This window comes from Paroedura picta, chromosome 7, assembly GCF_049243985.1.
Source record: "Paroedura picta isolate Pp20150507F chromosome 7, Ppicta_v3.0, whole genome shotgun sequence".
In the NCBI taxonomy this organism is placed as follows: domain Eukaryota; kingdom Metazoa; phylum Chordata; class Lepidosauria; order Squamata; family Gekkonidae; genus Paroedura; species Paroedura picta.
The window spans coordinates 78,739,426-78,753,554 of record NC_135375.1 but is presented as its reverse complement, the minus strand read 5'-3'; the positions used below and the strand labels follow the sequence as shown (position 1 = coordinate 78,753,554).

The window sequence follows — 14,129 nt, the reverse complement described above, 5'->3', positions numbered from 1 at the left end:
ACTTGTATCTTATAGACACAGTAGGACATTCCATTGTTACAGAGTTTAAAATTATATTTAGGACAATAATTTTTAAAGTGTATTGGGTACATTCCTACAAAACGCCACCTTCAGTTCTATACTTTTGCAACATTTCGTCCTATTCTCCCTGCTTTGCCACATTTTCTAGATGTATTGTTAAAATCCAGATCTCTTTGCAGGTCAGCCTCCGAGAGAGGAAAATAAACTGTAGTAGTTAAGAAAAAATGGCACCAGAGTGTATTGAGATAGGGAAGTCTTATCATGGGCTGTGGTTGCTCTAAACAGTGCAGCCTTCCCACACAAAGAGCAGATTGTGGTTTAACTCTTTCCATGATTTAGTTTATGAGACCTTTGAGTTACAGAATTGTACAGAGCTATATGCTGGAAACCAGTGGCCTCTTCAATTAATACTACTTAGCCATTTTGCCACACTTTGTATCACAATTGTTTTGTGTCCTGTTCAGTTTGGGTTTACATTCTTTCCTCCTTAAAGACAAGAAGTAATTCAGTAATTGCTGTGCAGTAGTTTTGCAGAAGAAATTACAATAAACATATGTTTTACTTAAGTGTAAAAATGCAGAATTTAGCATGCACAGTAAAGTTTCACATTAGGTTTATGTGTTTTATCCTGACTTCTTGGCTTGCAAACTAGAGTTTCGCTCAAGCTATATAAATAATGGTGAAGCAAGATACTTAATCACGTTCTCTAATTTATATCACTGTTAAAGAGTTTATTTGGAATCATTGAGATTTGTTAGAGTTATATCTGTTTCTGTATAAAGGATATATATTTTGTCCTCTTGAAAAAAATGGCCAATTGGCATATTTATAGTATCATTGTTTTTCTAGAAGGATTTCATAGTTATAGTTAGAGCAACTAACTAGAGCATTCATTACTGAATGGAATAAATAGCTGTTTAATAGTTTAGGAACAGAAATTGATTTTGATTAGAAGGCACACACATGTCAGGGAAGGGAGAAAAACAACTCCCCCCCCCCCCCCAAGGCTTCCTCAGAATCTATGCAAGTGTTCAGGTTGTTATAGTGTAGAGAATTATTACACATGTGACAAAAGTTCCCTCAAAATGTGAAAATGTCTTTAGAATGCAACCTAAAGTGGGTACGCCTTGTCCTCCAAAGTAATGCAATTGTTACTGTACAGACAAAATTTAGACTCTATATTTTCATTACAATAAAAACTAAAATTAAATAAATCTGTATGATGCTTGAAAATCCATATGACAGGGAGAGCTCTTTGAAACTGTAAATACATAGCATGTATTTCAGAAAAGCAGTGATGCAGAATTAATGTCACCCTGCCACAGGGTGCTGAAGCACAAAGAATGCAAAGTTTGTGCCAAGTTGTCCTTTTTCATTGTATGCCTCAGATAGGTTTTTAGGGGCGTTCAAATAATTGCCACATACTCGTGATCTGTTAACGAATTAATCAACGTTGGAGTCTTTAAACCCCACAGTGGAATATAGAGGAGGAGCACTCATATTGTGCAGAGTTAAGAAGAAAAAGAGGGGTTACAAAGGACAATAAAAGTGCAAAGTTTTGTGCAGGACTCTTGTACAATGTGATATGTCTTCTGCTTCCTTTCCTTTACTGTATCCTGATTCCTGTAGTTAGGACTGCTGGAATGGTACTGTTCCAGCATTGGAATGTCAGGCAGTTGATAAGAAAGTGGATCATGTTCAGTAGCGCATGCTCTTCATAACGCCACCAGTCTTTTTCTGAGTGCATGCTCCAATAGTGGGAACTTATGTTTCTGTCCTCCAGAGAAGAGAAATGAGCTGTACAATTTGATCCTGCTATTTCAATGTTTCTGATCAGATGCCTTTAAAATAATAGCATTATCCCTTTTTAAGCATGGTACTGCTTGATGCACTCGTGTAGAAATCTTACATGTAAATGTTATAAGCCACATCTCTTTATTTTAAACTAATTTAATTGTAACTGAATTGAAGTGCCGATAGCAAGTGAGGTGGGAGTGGTGTGATTGTGCCAACTAAAATACTGTGCATTATCCATGACTGAAATGGAGAGATGTGTTTGCAGCATTTGTAATAATGAATTTAAGGGGGGAAAGCTGCTTAGATATATCCATGGTTCTTGGCGTTAATTTGTACATTTAAAAAAGTATTGCTGTTGTCTAAATTGTGTAAATGACATTTTGACTTCTTGCTTTCTTTTTCACTACTTTTTCCTACAGGATGAATTTCACCCATTCATTGAGGCCCTTCTTCCACATGTCCGTGCAATCGCCTACACTTGGTTCAACCTTCAGGCTCGAAAACGCAAGTACTTTAAAAAACATGAAAAGCGAATGTCAAAGGATGAGGAAAGAGCAGTCAAGGATGAGCTACTTAGTGAAAAGCCTGAAATTAAGCAGAAGTGGGCATCCAGGCTTCTCGCCAAGCTGCGCAAAGATATCCGCCAAGAGTATCGGGAGGATTTTGTGCTTACTGTTACTGGGAAGAAGCACCCATGCTGTGTATTGTCCAATCCTGACCAGAAGGGTAAAATTAGGAGGATCGACTGTCTGCGACAGGCAGACAAAGTCTGGCGTCTGGATCTAGTCATGGTGATCCTTTTCAAAGGTATCCCCTTGGAAAGTACAGATGGAGAACGGCTCATGAAATCCCCCCACTGCACAAATCCAGCACTTTGCGTCCAGCCCCACCATATAACAGTATCAGTCAAGGAGCTTGATTTGTTTCTGGCATATTACGTGCAGGATCAAGGTAGGTTGCTTTTCTGTGTTAATATGTTGATTGATTATAATGGTCTTAGTTCTTTAAGGAAAGGCTTTCAATTGTTTAATTAATGGTGTGAGTGTATATATGGAAATGTGTGCATGTTTTAAATTGGGCTGCATCCTGTACACCAGTGCATGCACATCAGCTTATAAATAGGAGTGTCATGTACCTCTGAGAGGCTATCTTCTGCTTTAAAGACAGAATATTAGGCAACTTGTTATTGTGTATTATAAAAATAAATTTTGATATGATACATTGATACTGGCATTATTGATATAATAATGCAAAATTTAAAATTCTCTATATATTTGCTTCTGTATTCACAAAGATTACCACTTGTACATGTCACTTAAAGTGTTAACAAGAAAAAATATGTAACTATTATAAAAATGAGGCTTATGGAAGGAATAAATATTTGGATATTATGGATTCATTTGTTTACTTGCGGTCATTAACCAGCAACAAAACATAGGTTAAAAAGATATTATGGATCACTCGTGCAAATACCTTATATTTAATGGCCTTACTGATTTTGTTCAGTATGGTCATTCCCTAAATATTTTCATCAAGTATGTTTTTTCTCTGCAACATACAAACATTTACAATTACTTTAAATGTTGAAAGTTCTGAATTGTATTAAAAATCAAGCAGAACAAAAGTATTTCAATAGTTTAATTCCGGAAATTTTAAACAAAAAAAGATTCAACTTTTACATTTTTTCTTTACATAACTCATTAAAATAACGCATTAAAATATCTATCAAATCAGACTTCAGGAGTAGTCATAGACTGGACATGTATATTTCAGGGGCAAATTTAAATTGGGTAATGTTTGACAGTTTGCATATGGCAGATGATTGCATAAATTGACTTGGTGATCTAAAGTGGCCTAAAGGAAGTCACTGGAAGTTGTTATCTAATGTCCCAGAATAAAACAACGTGGTGTGAAAATAAACTATAATATGTGAAATAAAAACTAATTAGTCTTGCTTGATCGGTTATTTTGATATGCAGCCTATACTTTCTTTGTTCTCAAAGTGTTCAAAGAATCTATCATGCTTTGTCAAAGCGAAAATAATCTTTGTTATGAATTTCTACTGTTTTCCCAGATTTCATTGTAATGATCATATGACAAAATACAATATAGAGTGTCTTTCAAGATCCAGGTTTAATAATGAAAACACCTCCCAGTTCTCGATTCCAGGACTGGGAGAATATATGCAAAATTTAGGGCCTTCTATTAGAGTAAGTTGTTCGCTATTGATTTCCTTTGATTCCCCTGGGACTTAAACATAACTAACAGTCTCTTGATTTCAGCTTAGTTGTTTTGATCTGATTTCTCATTTGAATATTCTGTTAAAGGTAATTTGAATTAATGTAGGAAGAAAAACAACAGCAAAAACAATGTAGAATGAAAAAGTTAAGAAGCTTTCAAACAGATTTTCTTTGGTATAGTTTCACCTCAAACTGTATTTAGAAAGGTTTGGTAAGTGTTTCTTGGGAAAATAGCATACTTCAAAGACAGCTAGTAAATTGATGGTGGCAAACTTCACTTGTCCATGAATCGTGCCCATCAGAAAGCTCCAGATGGAAATAGCATAGTTCTTGTAGCTCCCCTACCTGTTATGTGTGTTTTGTCACATGCTGTCCTTTAAAGTTGACAGATACACAACTTGAATTGAGGGGCAAGTTGGGGTGGAGGAGAACATTGACAGTTTTACTGATGATACAAGTGGAGGCCATGGATTATGTAAGAATTGTCAAAATAATCTTCGATCATGTAAATGTTTTCCCAATGTTGTACTGACTTTTTCAATATTTCTGCAGTTACTGACAAAAAACACTGGATGAAATATTGGTACACCTCTTTACGTCAAGTAACCTGTGGCAAGAATCTTCTGTTTATTGCAGGCTGCTACATACTGCTTTTTGAGAAATCTGCTAACAACTTGTGCTTCTGTCTTTGAAGTCGCATGTTCTTTGTGTATTTCCTTTAAAATATATTTCAGTTTTTAAAATTGTTCTCAGTATAGCCTACTCCAGTCTAATTTTTACATTTTGGCAGGCAGGACAACAGTGGTTTCCAGGCTTGCAAGAGATAAGCACGATGTCAATCAAAGTAATTATCTTTCATATAGGGTTGATTTTCTATTTTGATATATGAAAATTTACTTATTTGGTAATGGCTTATCAATAAGACATAACAATTAAAGCTGTTCTGAGAGTAAAAATGAAAGAAAGGGAAAGGTTCTTGAATGAATGTAAAGATAAAGTAGGCAGCATTTTAAAATCCTGGCTATAAGCATGAGGAAGAATACTATGAATGCCAGTAATGGTTGCCAGTGGCACCAGGATTGGCATCGGACCTTCTTTGTTTAGCCTAGGATGCCTGTGATTTGTTGGTTGGCATCCGCATTGCAGAGCAGTGCAATGTTAACAATATATTGAGATTTTCGTGATCTAGAAATGCCATTCTGTTTTGTCCTTTGACAGGGGATTCTTCTGTTTATTTCCACATTTGTACTGAAGGAAGAAATGTAGACCAGTCGTGAAGTTTGTCACTGACTAGCATATCTCTGTCCTTTTCTCCCTCTTCCCGGTTTATTTTAAAATTATTAGTTCCTCCTCAGAATTTTCAGACACAAAGAAATTAAAGTTATTTGATATAATGTTTGCATTCCTACCATTTGTCTGAGGCAAGAAATTGTGCTTAAATATGGTTGTCTACAGGTGTTTAAGGCTTGAAGCACCAAATAAATAATTTAAAAATGGGTTTCCTCCTTACTTTACTGTTAAATTTATGTTAAATTTAAACGTCCTGATCGCTGTGTCTTTTGTGACTGAAATTGGGTGTTTTTTTCTGTGTATGCTGTTTCTTGTTGTTTGATAGGAGCTGCATTTGAGTCCATAAAATCATTTGGTAGTATCTGATTCAATCAGTGCAGCTCTTGTGCTGTATTCCGTTGCTACAAGAACCGCCATTTTGTTTGTCAAGTGCCAGCAGAGTGGGGGAGGAAAAGCAGACAATGTGCTTGATGCCAATAATGGTTGCCAGTGGCACCGAGGTTGGCATCAAACCCTCTTTGTCTAGTTGCTGAATGCCTTTGATTCGTTGGTTGGCATCTGCATTGCAGTGGGCACATTGGAAAGTTTTTTGACAATCGCTGAATGAAAGCTGTTGTGTTTGTTTGCTGCAGTAGAACTTCATAGAATAGGAATCTTTTCTCTAAAAGATAACTTTTTAAAGTTCTACACTAGCAGATTTTTAAAGTTCCCATTATTTTACTGAAACACATAATTGTGTGTATGTGTGTTTCTTTTCTACAGAATTTAATCCTTATGTTGTCTGATTATTTTTCAGGCTTCTTCTATATCCCGTGTGTAGCATAGCACCATTTGAATATTAACAAAAGATAAGGATGCTGTTATATTAATAGTCAAGCATCTGTATTTCTTGATGTCAATTGCTTAACTGCTGCATGTCTCTCATTCTGGTTATTTTGAATTCTGTTTCAGATTTATCATATTGTTTAATAGGTACATAATATGTTGCGGTATCGCTTCCATTTAAAAATAGGGAGTTCAGTGAAAGTGCATTACGCTTTCATCAGATAAGTACAGATCCACCAAGCTTCCTGTAGTTCTGGCATTCCTGAATTTCAGATCTAGAGACCTAAGCGCAATAATATTTTTTAAATGCATAAGTTGCCTACCAGGAACTGATGAAAAGGTGAAGTCATTTCGGTTGATGTTTCCAGGACAGCAAGCATGAATATTGCTTTCCAACTACCCACCATCATTTTGTTAATAAGATAAATTTGCAGTTTTACCCAAAGGGCTGCACTGAAGGAAATCTGGCCTATGTGAGCCCCTGAATCGCCAGACTGTGTCCTGTGTGAAAGAAGGAAAAAAAGAGGGAGGGGAGAATTGCCAGGGTGGGTGGATGGGTGGGGAAGCTGGTCTTTTGCTGGAGTGGATGAGAGAGTTCTATGTGTGGAAGAACTTGTTACCAAAACATTCTAGGATGTTTGCAAATGTTAAAGAGATAACTGTTGTGTGTTAACATATACAAGCCACATTACCTTGACCTTTTGTGGTTTAAACCTGCTGATAATTTATGGGATGCGTGTTTATTGAGGAGTGGTATTATGTTTTCAGAGAATCTTATGAAGAACACAAATGTAATCTGCACTGAAATTTGCTTTCATTTTTTACTGAAACTGGTATTAATGATATTTCATTCTTCTAAATCAATGGCAACTTTTCTAGCAATTTTTCAAAGGACACCCAGAAATTAGTTTTCAAGAGACTTTTGAAAACATCAAATATTTCAAAGTGCAGTTTAACATTTTTTGTCGGAGTTTTCATGGAAACATTCACACTTTTTAAAGATTAAATTTGGCTGGTTATTCTTTATAATCGTAAAACAGTTACAGCTGTCCTTTTAAAAGGTATTCACTTTATCATTATAGGATGTCTAACAAATGCAAACAATCATGATAGGATGCCTAGAGTTCCAATTCATTCTTTAAAAGTGTTTATTATTTTGCAACCATGAAAGCTGTTAAATGATACAACCTCTTTGTTTGATTACTATTACCTTTATTAGCACTTGATGGCATTATTCCAGTTCATAACATAGCACATTCTGTGTTTCTGTAAAGTGCTATCAAGTTGCAGGAAACTTGTGACCCTGTGGATCAGGGGTAGTCAAACTGCGGCCCTCCAGATGTCTATGGACTACAATTCCCATAAGCCCCTGCCAGCGTTTGCTGGCAGTGGCTCATAGGAATTGTAGTCCATGGACATCTGGAGGGCCGCAGTTTGACTACCCCTGCTGTAGATTTTCAAGACAAAAGGCATAACTGGGATGGTTGACCATAGCTTTCCTGAGCATAATGACCTTGGAATTCCTGGGTGACCTTGGAATTCTCCCACCCAAATCCTAACCAGGGCTGACTCTTCTTAACTTCTAAGATCTTACAAATCAGGCTAACTTAAGCTATCTAGGTCATAGCACATATCTTGTTAAAGGTAAAGGTAAAGGTATCCCCTGTGCAAGCACTGGGTCATGTCTGACCCTTGGGGTGACGCCCTCTAGCGTTTTCATGGCAGACTCAATACAGGGTGGTTTGTCAGTGCCTTCCCCAATCATTACCGTTTACTGTCTGTCATGAGGAAGACAATGACAGACAATCGGAGGGACCAACCGATTGTCTGTCATGAGGAAGGGTCCAATCCAGACCCTTCCTCATCCCGGACACATCCCGCCCCAGGAGGGCTTACTGTTTTATTTAGTCCGTGGTGCCCGTGGCGCCACGGGCGGTGTACAGATAATTCTGAATAATATGGAACATGTAAAACCAGAGCATCACATTTCTTTATCTGTAGGAAGCATGTTTTATGTATGTCAGGTAAGATGTATAATTCATTGTTGGTTCCCTATTCCACACCACACAATATGAACAATTATTATTTTCAGCCTTTACGAATTGGGTACCTGTTACATTTAATGTGGAAAGGTATCTCCATTTTACTGCCCAAACTGGATAGCTCAGGCAAGCCCGAGTCCATGATCTCATAAACTAAGCATGGTCGGCCCTGGCCAGCACTTGGAAGGATAACTTCCAAGGAATACCAGAGTTGTGACTTGGGGCAGGCAATAGCACACCATCTCCAAATGTCTCTTGTCTAGCTGCCGTACAATCTTAGGATCTCCTAACTATATTACACACATGCCATACATCAATCAATCAATAATCAATCCATTTTAGTTCAGTGTTCACCAAAGGAATGTATGGTAGACATACTGCATGTGCTTCCTTTCTGCAATTTATGAAGAGACCCTAAGAATTGTATGCATTTGTTATTAGACAGTATATTTATTGTATATGCATATTGTGATAATGGTTCCATAGCCTAATGGTTCCATAGCCTGAGTCAGTTAAGTAACATTACCCTGTTAGTATTTCAGAATGGTTGTTCAATAGCAAATATGAAACCTCTATAATAATAATTCTATTGTAGTTGGTTTTCTATAGCATTTATTTGCTGCAGCTTTCATAAAGTGCGTTGGATAAGGCATGTGTATAGAGAGACTGGAAGCACATTTGGTGGCATAATATCTCATTCACAGATCAACAGTCAAAGAAAATATTTTAAAACTGTATGTGCATGTATTGCAAAGTGAGCCTAATATTTCTTTAAGGAGATTATCAGAATAGCGTATGTGACAAAATGAACACATGTTTCATCAATCCATTTTTAAATAATTATTTTGAACACTTCAGGAGTTTCATAGAGATGCAGACATTTTGTGCAGGAACTGGTGAGCAGAATTAATATTGGCAGAAGCAATCTGCTGTTACTGCTTATTTTAGATTTTTTATGTGGGCAGGTATTTTTTAAAACACATAATCTAATATGTATGAATGCTGCTTTATTTCTCTTTAAAGTGAAATATTGAGATTCCCAAGATGGGATAGAAAAGGAAGAAATAATTTTAAATATTAAAATATATTTATATTTTTAATATGATTCGATGTGCATCAAAAATATTTTGATGAATGTTTATCTCAGTTTAATTCTATTAGTGAAGTCCTGTCCACACAAATAACACCTCACATTTAACAGGAGTTTGATATGCATGCCTTATAAATGTAGGATGTAAGTATTTTTTTCTAATATTGATATATCTGTAGCAACAGTCTGTAGCAATATCTAATATTGATATATTTGTAGCAACACAGTGCATTGTGGTACAGTTTAGTATAATTGTGAACAGGAAAGCTTTCCTTGAGACATTATATAGTGCCGTTATACGTTGTCGTCTAAGTGGATCTGGGATGTAGAAAGATGTAACACTGTTTAGGATGGCTCTGATAGTGTCACTTGCATGCAAAATACTCATTCTAAATGATGCGGAGTTCTTGGAATTGTCCCATTATTTAGAGTCTAAAAGTAATATTGAGAAGCTTGAATTTGAGATAATCCATAAAATATACGTAACCTTTGGCGAACTTTACAAATATAATACAATGGGTGCTCCAAAAGGTAATACTTCAAAGATTGCATGCATTTTAGAACATATATCTTACTTGCCTCCTATCAGGGAGGACTAACACTTAGCTCTTGATATTTCTGATCTTGGCTCTTGATATGGCTATGCCTTTACGAATTGGGTACCTGTTACATTTAATGCCAGCCATAACAATAGCAGAGACAAGATGAATCTTTTAATTAGAAAGATGAAGTGCTCTTATTTATACTTGTGTTGTTAAAAATGTGCACCTAATAACTTTAAATTGTTTAAATTCCCTTTTCCTTTTCAAAATTAGGGACTACCTTTGCACATTATGTGGTAGAAACTTATTTTACTTTGTATGGTAGAGTTATTACTAAACCTGATCCTTTAATACATATAGCTGCATAATACATGTATGCCATCATGCGCTTTTATCTTGTATACATTACATTTTTACATCTAGATTTTAATGTTTCTTGTTTATATAAAAGTCAAAATGTCAAAGAAATCCCAAATCATTTTGAAACAAATGTGGATGTTTGGGGTTGATCTTAAACCACTACCAGTCTTTTGTGCGTGCAGTGGTGGATCGTTTGGGTTATTGGAACGAAATACAGAATACTAATTTTAAAAAATGTAAGCAGCTGAAAATAGCAACTGCTTTTATTCTGGCAGCAATCCTCAACTCATTCCAAACTGCTAAAGAGGCTCAAATAGATGTAGGATTCAAGTTCTAATTAGAACAGGTGAATTCTATGAATGGCTTAAAATGATCACACAATACATCTATTCTTTACTTGTGCTAGTAATATTTTTTTTTTAAATGACAGGTTTAGGGAATAATCTTAAATACACCCAGAAGAAAAGCTCGTATTTAGTGGGATTTATTCCAAGGAAAGCGTCTGTAGGATTGCATCTTTAACTGCCTTTATGTAATAACTTCATTTATACCCTACCTTTTCCACTACTGGGGATTCATAGCATCTTACATAATTCTTCTCTTCTCTATTTTATCCTCACAGTAGCCCTATGAGGTAATTTAGGCTGTGAAAGAGTGACAGGCCCAAGGTTATCCAGTAGGCTTCAGTGGCAGAATGTGAATTTGAGCCTGTCTTTCCCAGATCATAAGCCTGCACACTAACCATTATGCTTTCATTATAGGCTGCAATTCAGCCCATAATCCTGCAAAACCTGTATATGGTTCTGTAATATTGAAAGGACAGTGTAGAAGTTTTCAGTTATTTCTAACATGGAGAGGAAAGCATTTTAGGACTCTATAGCACGGGGACCGTTACCGGTCCGTAGATCAGTCGGTACCGGGCCGCAGCTTCCCCTCGTCCTCCTCCCTTGCTGCCCCCTTGGGGGCTCCCCTGCCACTCTGCCACCAGCTCACCTTTAGTGCTCTCCAGCGGCCACCATGGCTGGGGCTCCCCCTTGGCATGGCACTGTGCAGCTGCTGCTGGCAGCACCCCCCAGTGGGTGGTGGGAAGTCAGGGACACCAGCAGGAAACCAAGCGGAGCAGGGACTCAGGCGTCGGTGACATTCCTCGGCAAAATACTACCACCCCTGGGCCTCAGTACTACCACCCCTGGGCCTCAGTAACATTGCCAAGCGTTGACCGGTCCCCAGCAATAAAAAGGTTGGGGACCACTGCTCTATAGCATTTATATAATTTTTTCCTATAGTAAATTGAAATAATGGATAAGAAAAATTGAGTCCTTTAAGACGAACAAAGATTTATTTAAGGCGTGAGCTTTCATGTGCTCCTTGAATGAATCTTTGTTGGCCATTGGACTCAAATTTTGTTGTGCCGCTTCAGACCAACACAGCTATCCACTTGAAATAATGGTAATGTTGCTAATTTAAAATAAAAAGGGAAATATGAGACTGAAAAGTTATTTTAGATACAAAATCTAAATATTAGAAAGGCTGTCTTGCTACAGAACATTCTTCCCATGGCACAAAATATCAAGATAGCTATTGACGAGCCTCTGCTTGAATATGACCATAGAGAAAGTGGTATGCTAAACTACTGGTGTAGAGGAGAAAGAAGCATCTACCTTGTGTCATGTGTGTGTATAACTTCAGATAATTTAATTGAGAATGAGGAGGAATGATGGTCTCAACTCCCTGAGATTTAATAGTGTGAAAACTACTCTTAACCAGGGCAACTTGTATTTTATCATGCTGACATCTGCAGTTTCTGGATGGATTACCTTAAATTTGTTATGCCATGTTAAAAGCCTTGTTTTACGAGGCTGGCCTCAGCTTCTGGCCTCGGTGTCAGGAACCCTGCTATGTGATGCAGCATGTCTTGTTAGGTTTAATTGACCAAAGCTGATTTGTTAAAACAATTCATTTGAGCAAGTAACTTACGCTCAGGCCAAGCTGCTACCTGAATCTTTTGACCTTGACTTGTCTGGGTCATGAAATGGCTACGAACTCCTTGACCTTTCTGTTGTATGGAAGTGTCACTTTTTCTTCTGGTTCTTTTATGGTAATAGCTGACAAGAAGGATTCAGCCCTGACTTTACACCCCAGTGGGCATCAAGGCAGCTTCTAGAATTGCTATGTCTTCTTTTTGATGGGTCTGGCTGCACTCTTAGTTTTCTTTTGTCTTCTGACAATGATGGGGACAAATTGGCAGTCCCTGTTTGTGCAGAAGGGATAGCAAAAGGAATTCTTACTTCTACAGGGATGTGGTTTTTAACTTTGCTTCTTTTTGATCAGGCATAGTTTTTCAATTTACATTTTTTGGAGAGGGAAAAGCAAATGGTTATTGTGATGATAACCATATTGTGAATAACGACACCGGCGTAGACGCATGTGGCGAGTAAAAGTTTTTTCATTTTTAGAGATGTTGACTTCCATAGCATACAAGTGTTGACATGGCCTGAATTTCAGTAGCTTTGTGAATTGGCACTTATGGTATAATATCATTGTCACCTTTGCAGTCTTTAGGAATCATGATACATTTTAACAGCAGCTGTGTGGAACTATGTATGTTGTGTTTTTAAAGTAAATCTGAATCTGTGAGAGAGTTTTCTGTGCTGTTATTATTAAACATCAAGCAACATAGACAAGACTATTAGGAACATCCTAGATACTTTCTGAGCTGTTGAGGCTAGAAAAGAGGGAAGGAACTTGTGCCAGATGAGCAACAAGCTGAGCTTTGCCTTGCATTTAACACTGGCTAGTACTGACCTTGCTGTATTCATGACCCTTCCTCTTCCACGTTAGTAAGTCTTTTAAGGCTGAGAGAGTGAGATGACTATGTGGAAATGCTCTTTGTCCCAGGATTTATGTGGTTTGTCATGTAAGTAGAACACATGAAATGGCCTTATCCTGAATCAGATTCTACGTGTAAATTAGGATTGATTAGAAAGGACATCTGCCATGAATCAGGTGGGCTCAGGACTATAGTCTTTCTTCCAGCACTGCATCTTGCGCTGTGGCACTTGAGAATGTTAGGTCTGTCCAACTCCGCTTGTGGCTAACATCACATCTTGTTTGGCTCTTAGTATTGTCTACTCCGATTGGCAGTAACTCTCAAGTAGAGTTGCTATTGCAGAAAAAAATCCCCAAATTTCTTTAATAGGGATTTAAAGGGATTTACTTACCAGGTGATTTACTTGCTTCCATGCCATGCAAGGCATCAACTGCCCCATTCCTACACATTAACTTTTTATTCAAGTGGCATGATATTTTTCTCCAGTCCTGTTGGAAACCTTAATGTGCCAGACAGTTTAGGTTCCCCTGTGCCTAAGAGTGACCAATGTGAGCCAACAATATTGGTGGGAAAGAGCATCAGAAGCTCAACTGAAAAGGAACATTTTCAACTTCTCCGGTATTATGATATAAATAAAATGTTGGCAGTAAGCGAATATTTGACTCTTCTAACTCTAGTAGCTCTGTGCAGTGTTTGAGTGAGGGGTAATTATTAAAGGGCTGTGGGCTACCCTGTCTGGTGATGACTGAATGTGAGACCTTCATGTGAAATGGTCATGGCTCTCTCTACCTATTCTCATTCTAACCTATCTCACAGGGTTGTTATTAGGTCCAAATGGAGAAGATGAGAAAAAATAAATTTGGGTTCCCATTATGGAAAAATGTCAGGTATAAATGAAATAAAAAATAAATACAGCTGGAGATGGAGGACAGATAAAAGGTAGGTGGGTGGATAGGTGGAAAGGAGAAAAGGATACAGGGGAAGTTGAGGATCCGGGGCTTGCCAGGTAGAGGGAAATAACATGGGGAAGGGCTACACCATAAAGTGAGGTGCTCCCAGTGAGTCCTTTCATGTTGTCTGCCATGCCATTGG

The 14,129-nt window shown here is 37.5% G+C and overlaps 1 protein-coding gene across 17 annotated transcripts in view; it reads left to right on the top strand.

Moving 5' to 3' along the window:
• Positions 1-14,129, top strand: part of NFIB (nuclear factor I B) — a 340,661-nt gene that overhangs the window by 114,677 nt on the left and 211,855 nt on the right. For 16 of the 17 annotated variants that reach the window (XM_077345073.1, XM_077345064.1, XM_077345062.1 and 13 more), the window contains exon 2: positions 2,238-2,769. In XM_077345073.1, coding sequence (XP_077201188.1) covers positions 2,238-2,769 — 532 coding nt within the window. Of the gene's footprint in view, positions 1-1,787; positions 1,898-2,237; positions 2,770-14,129 lie in introns of those variants that run through there. The other variant, XM_077345068.1, reaches the window with a different exon arrangement.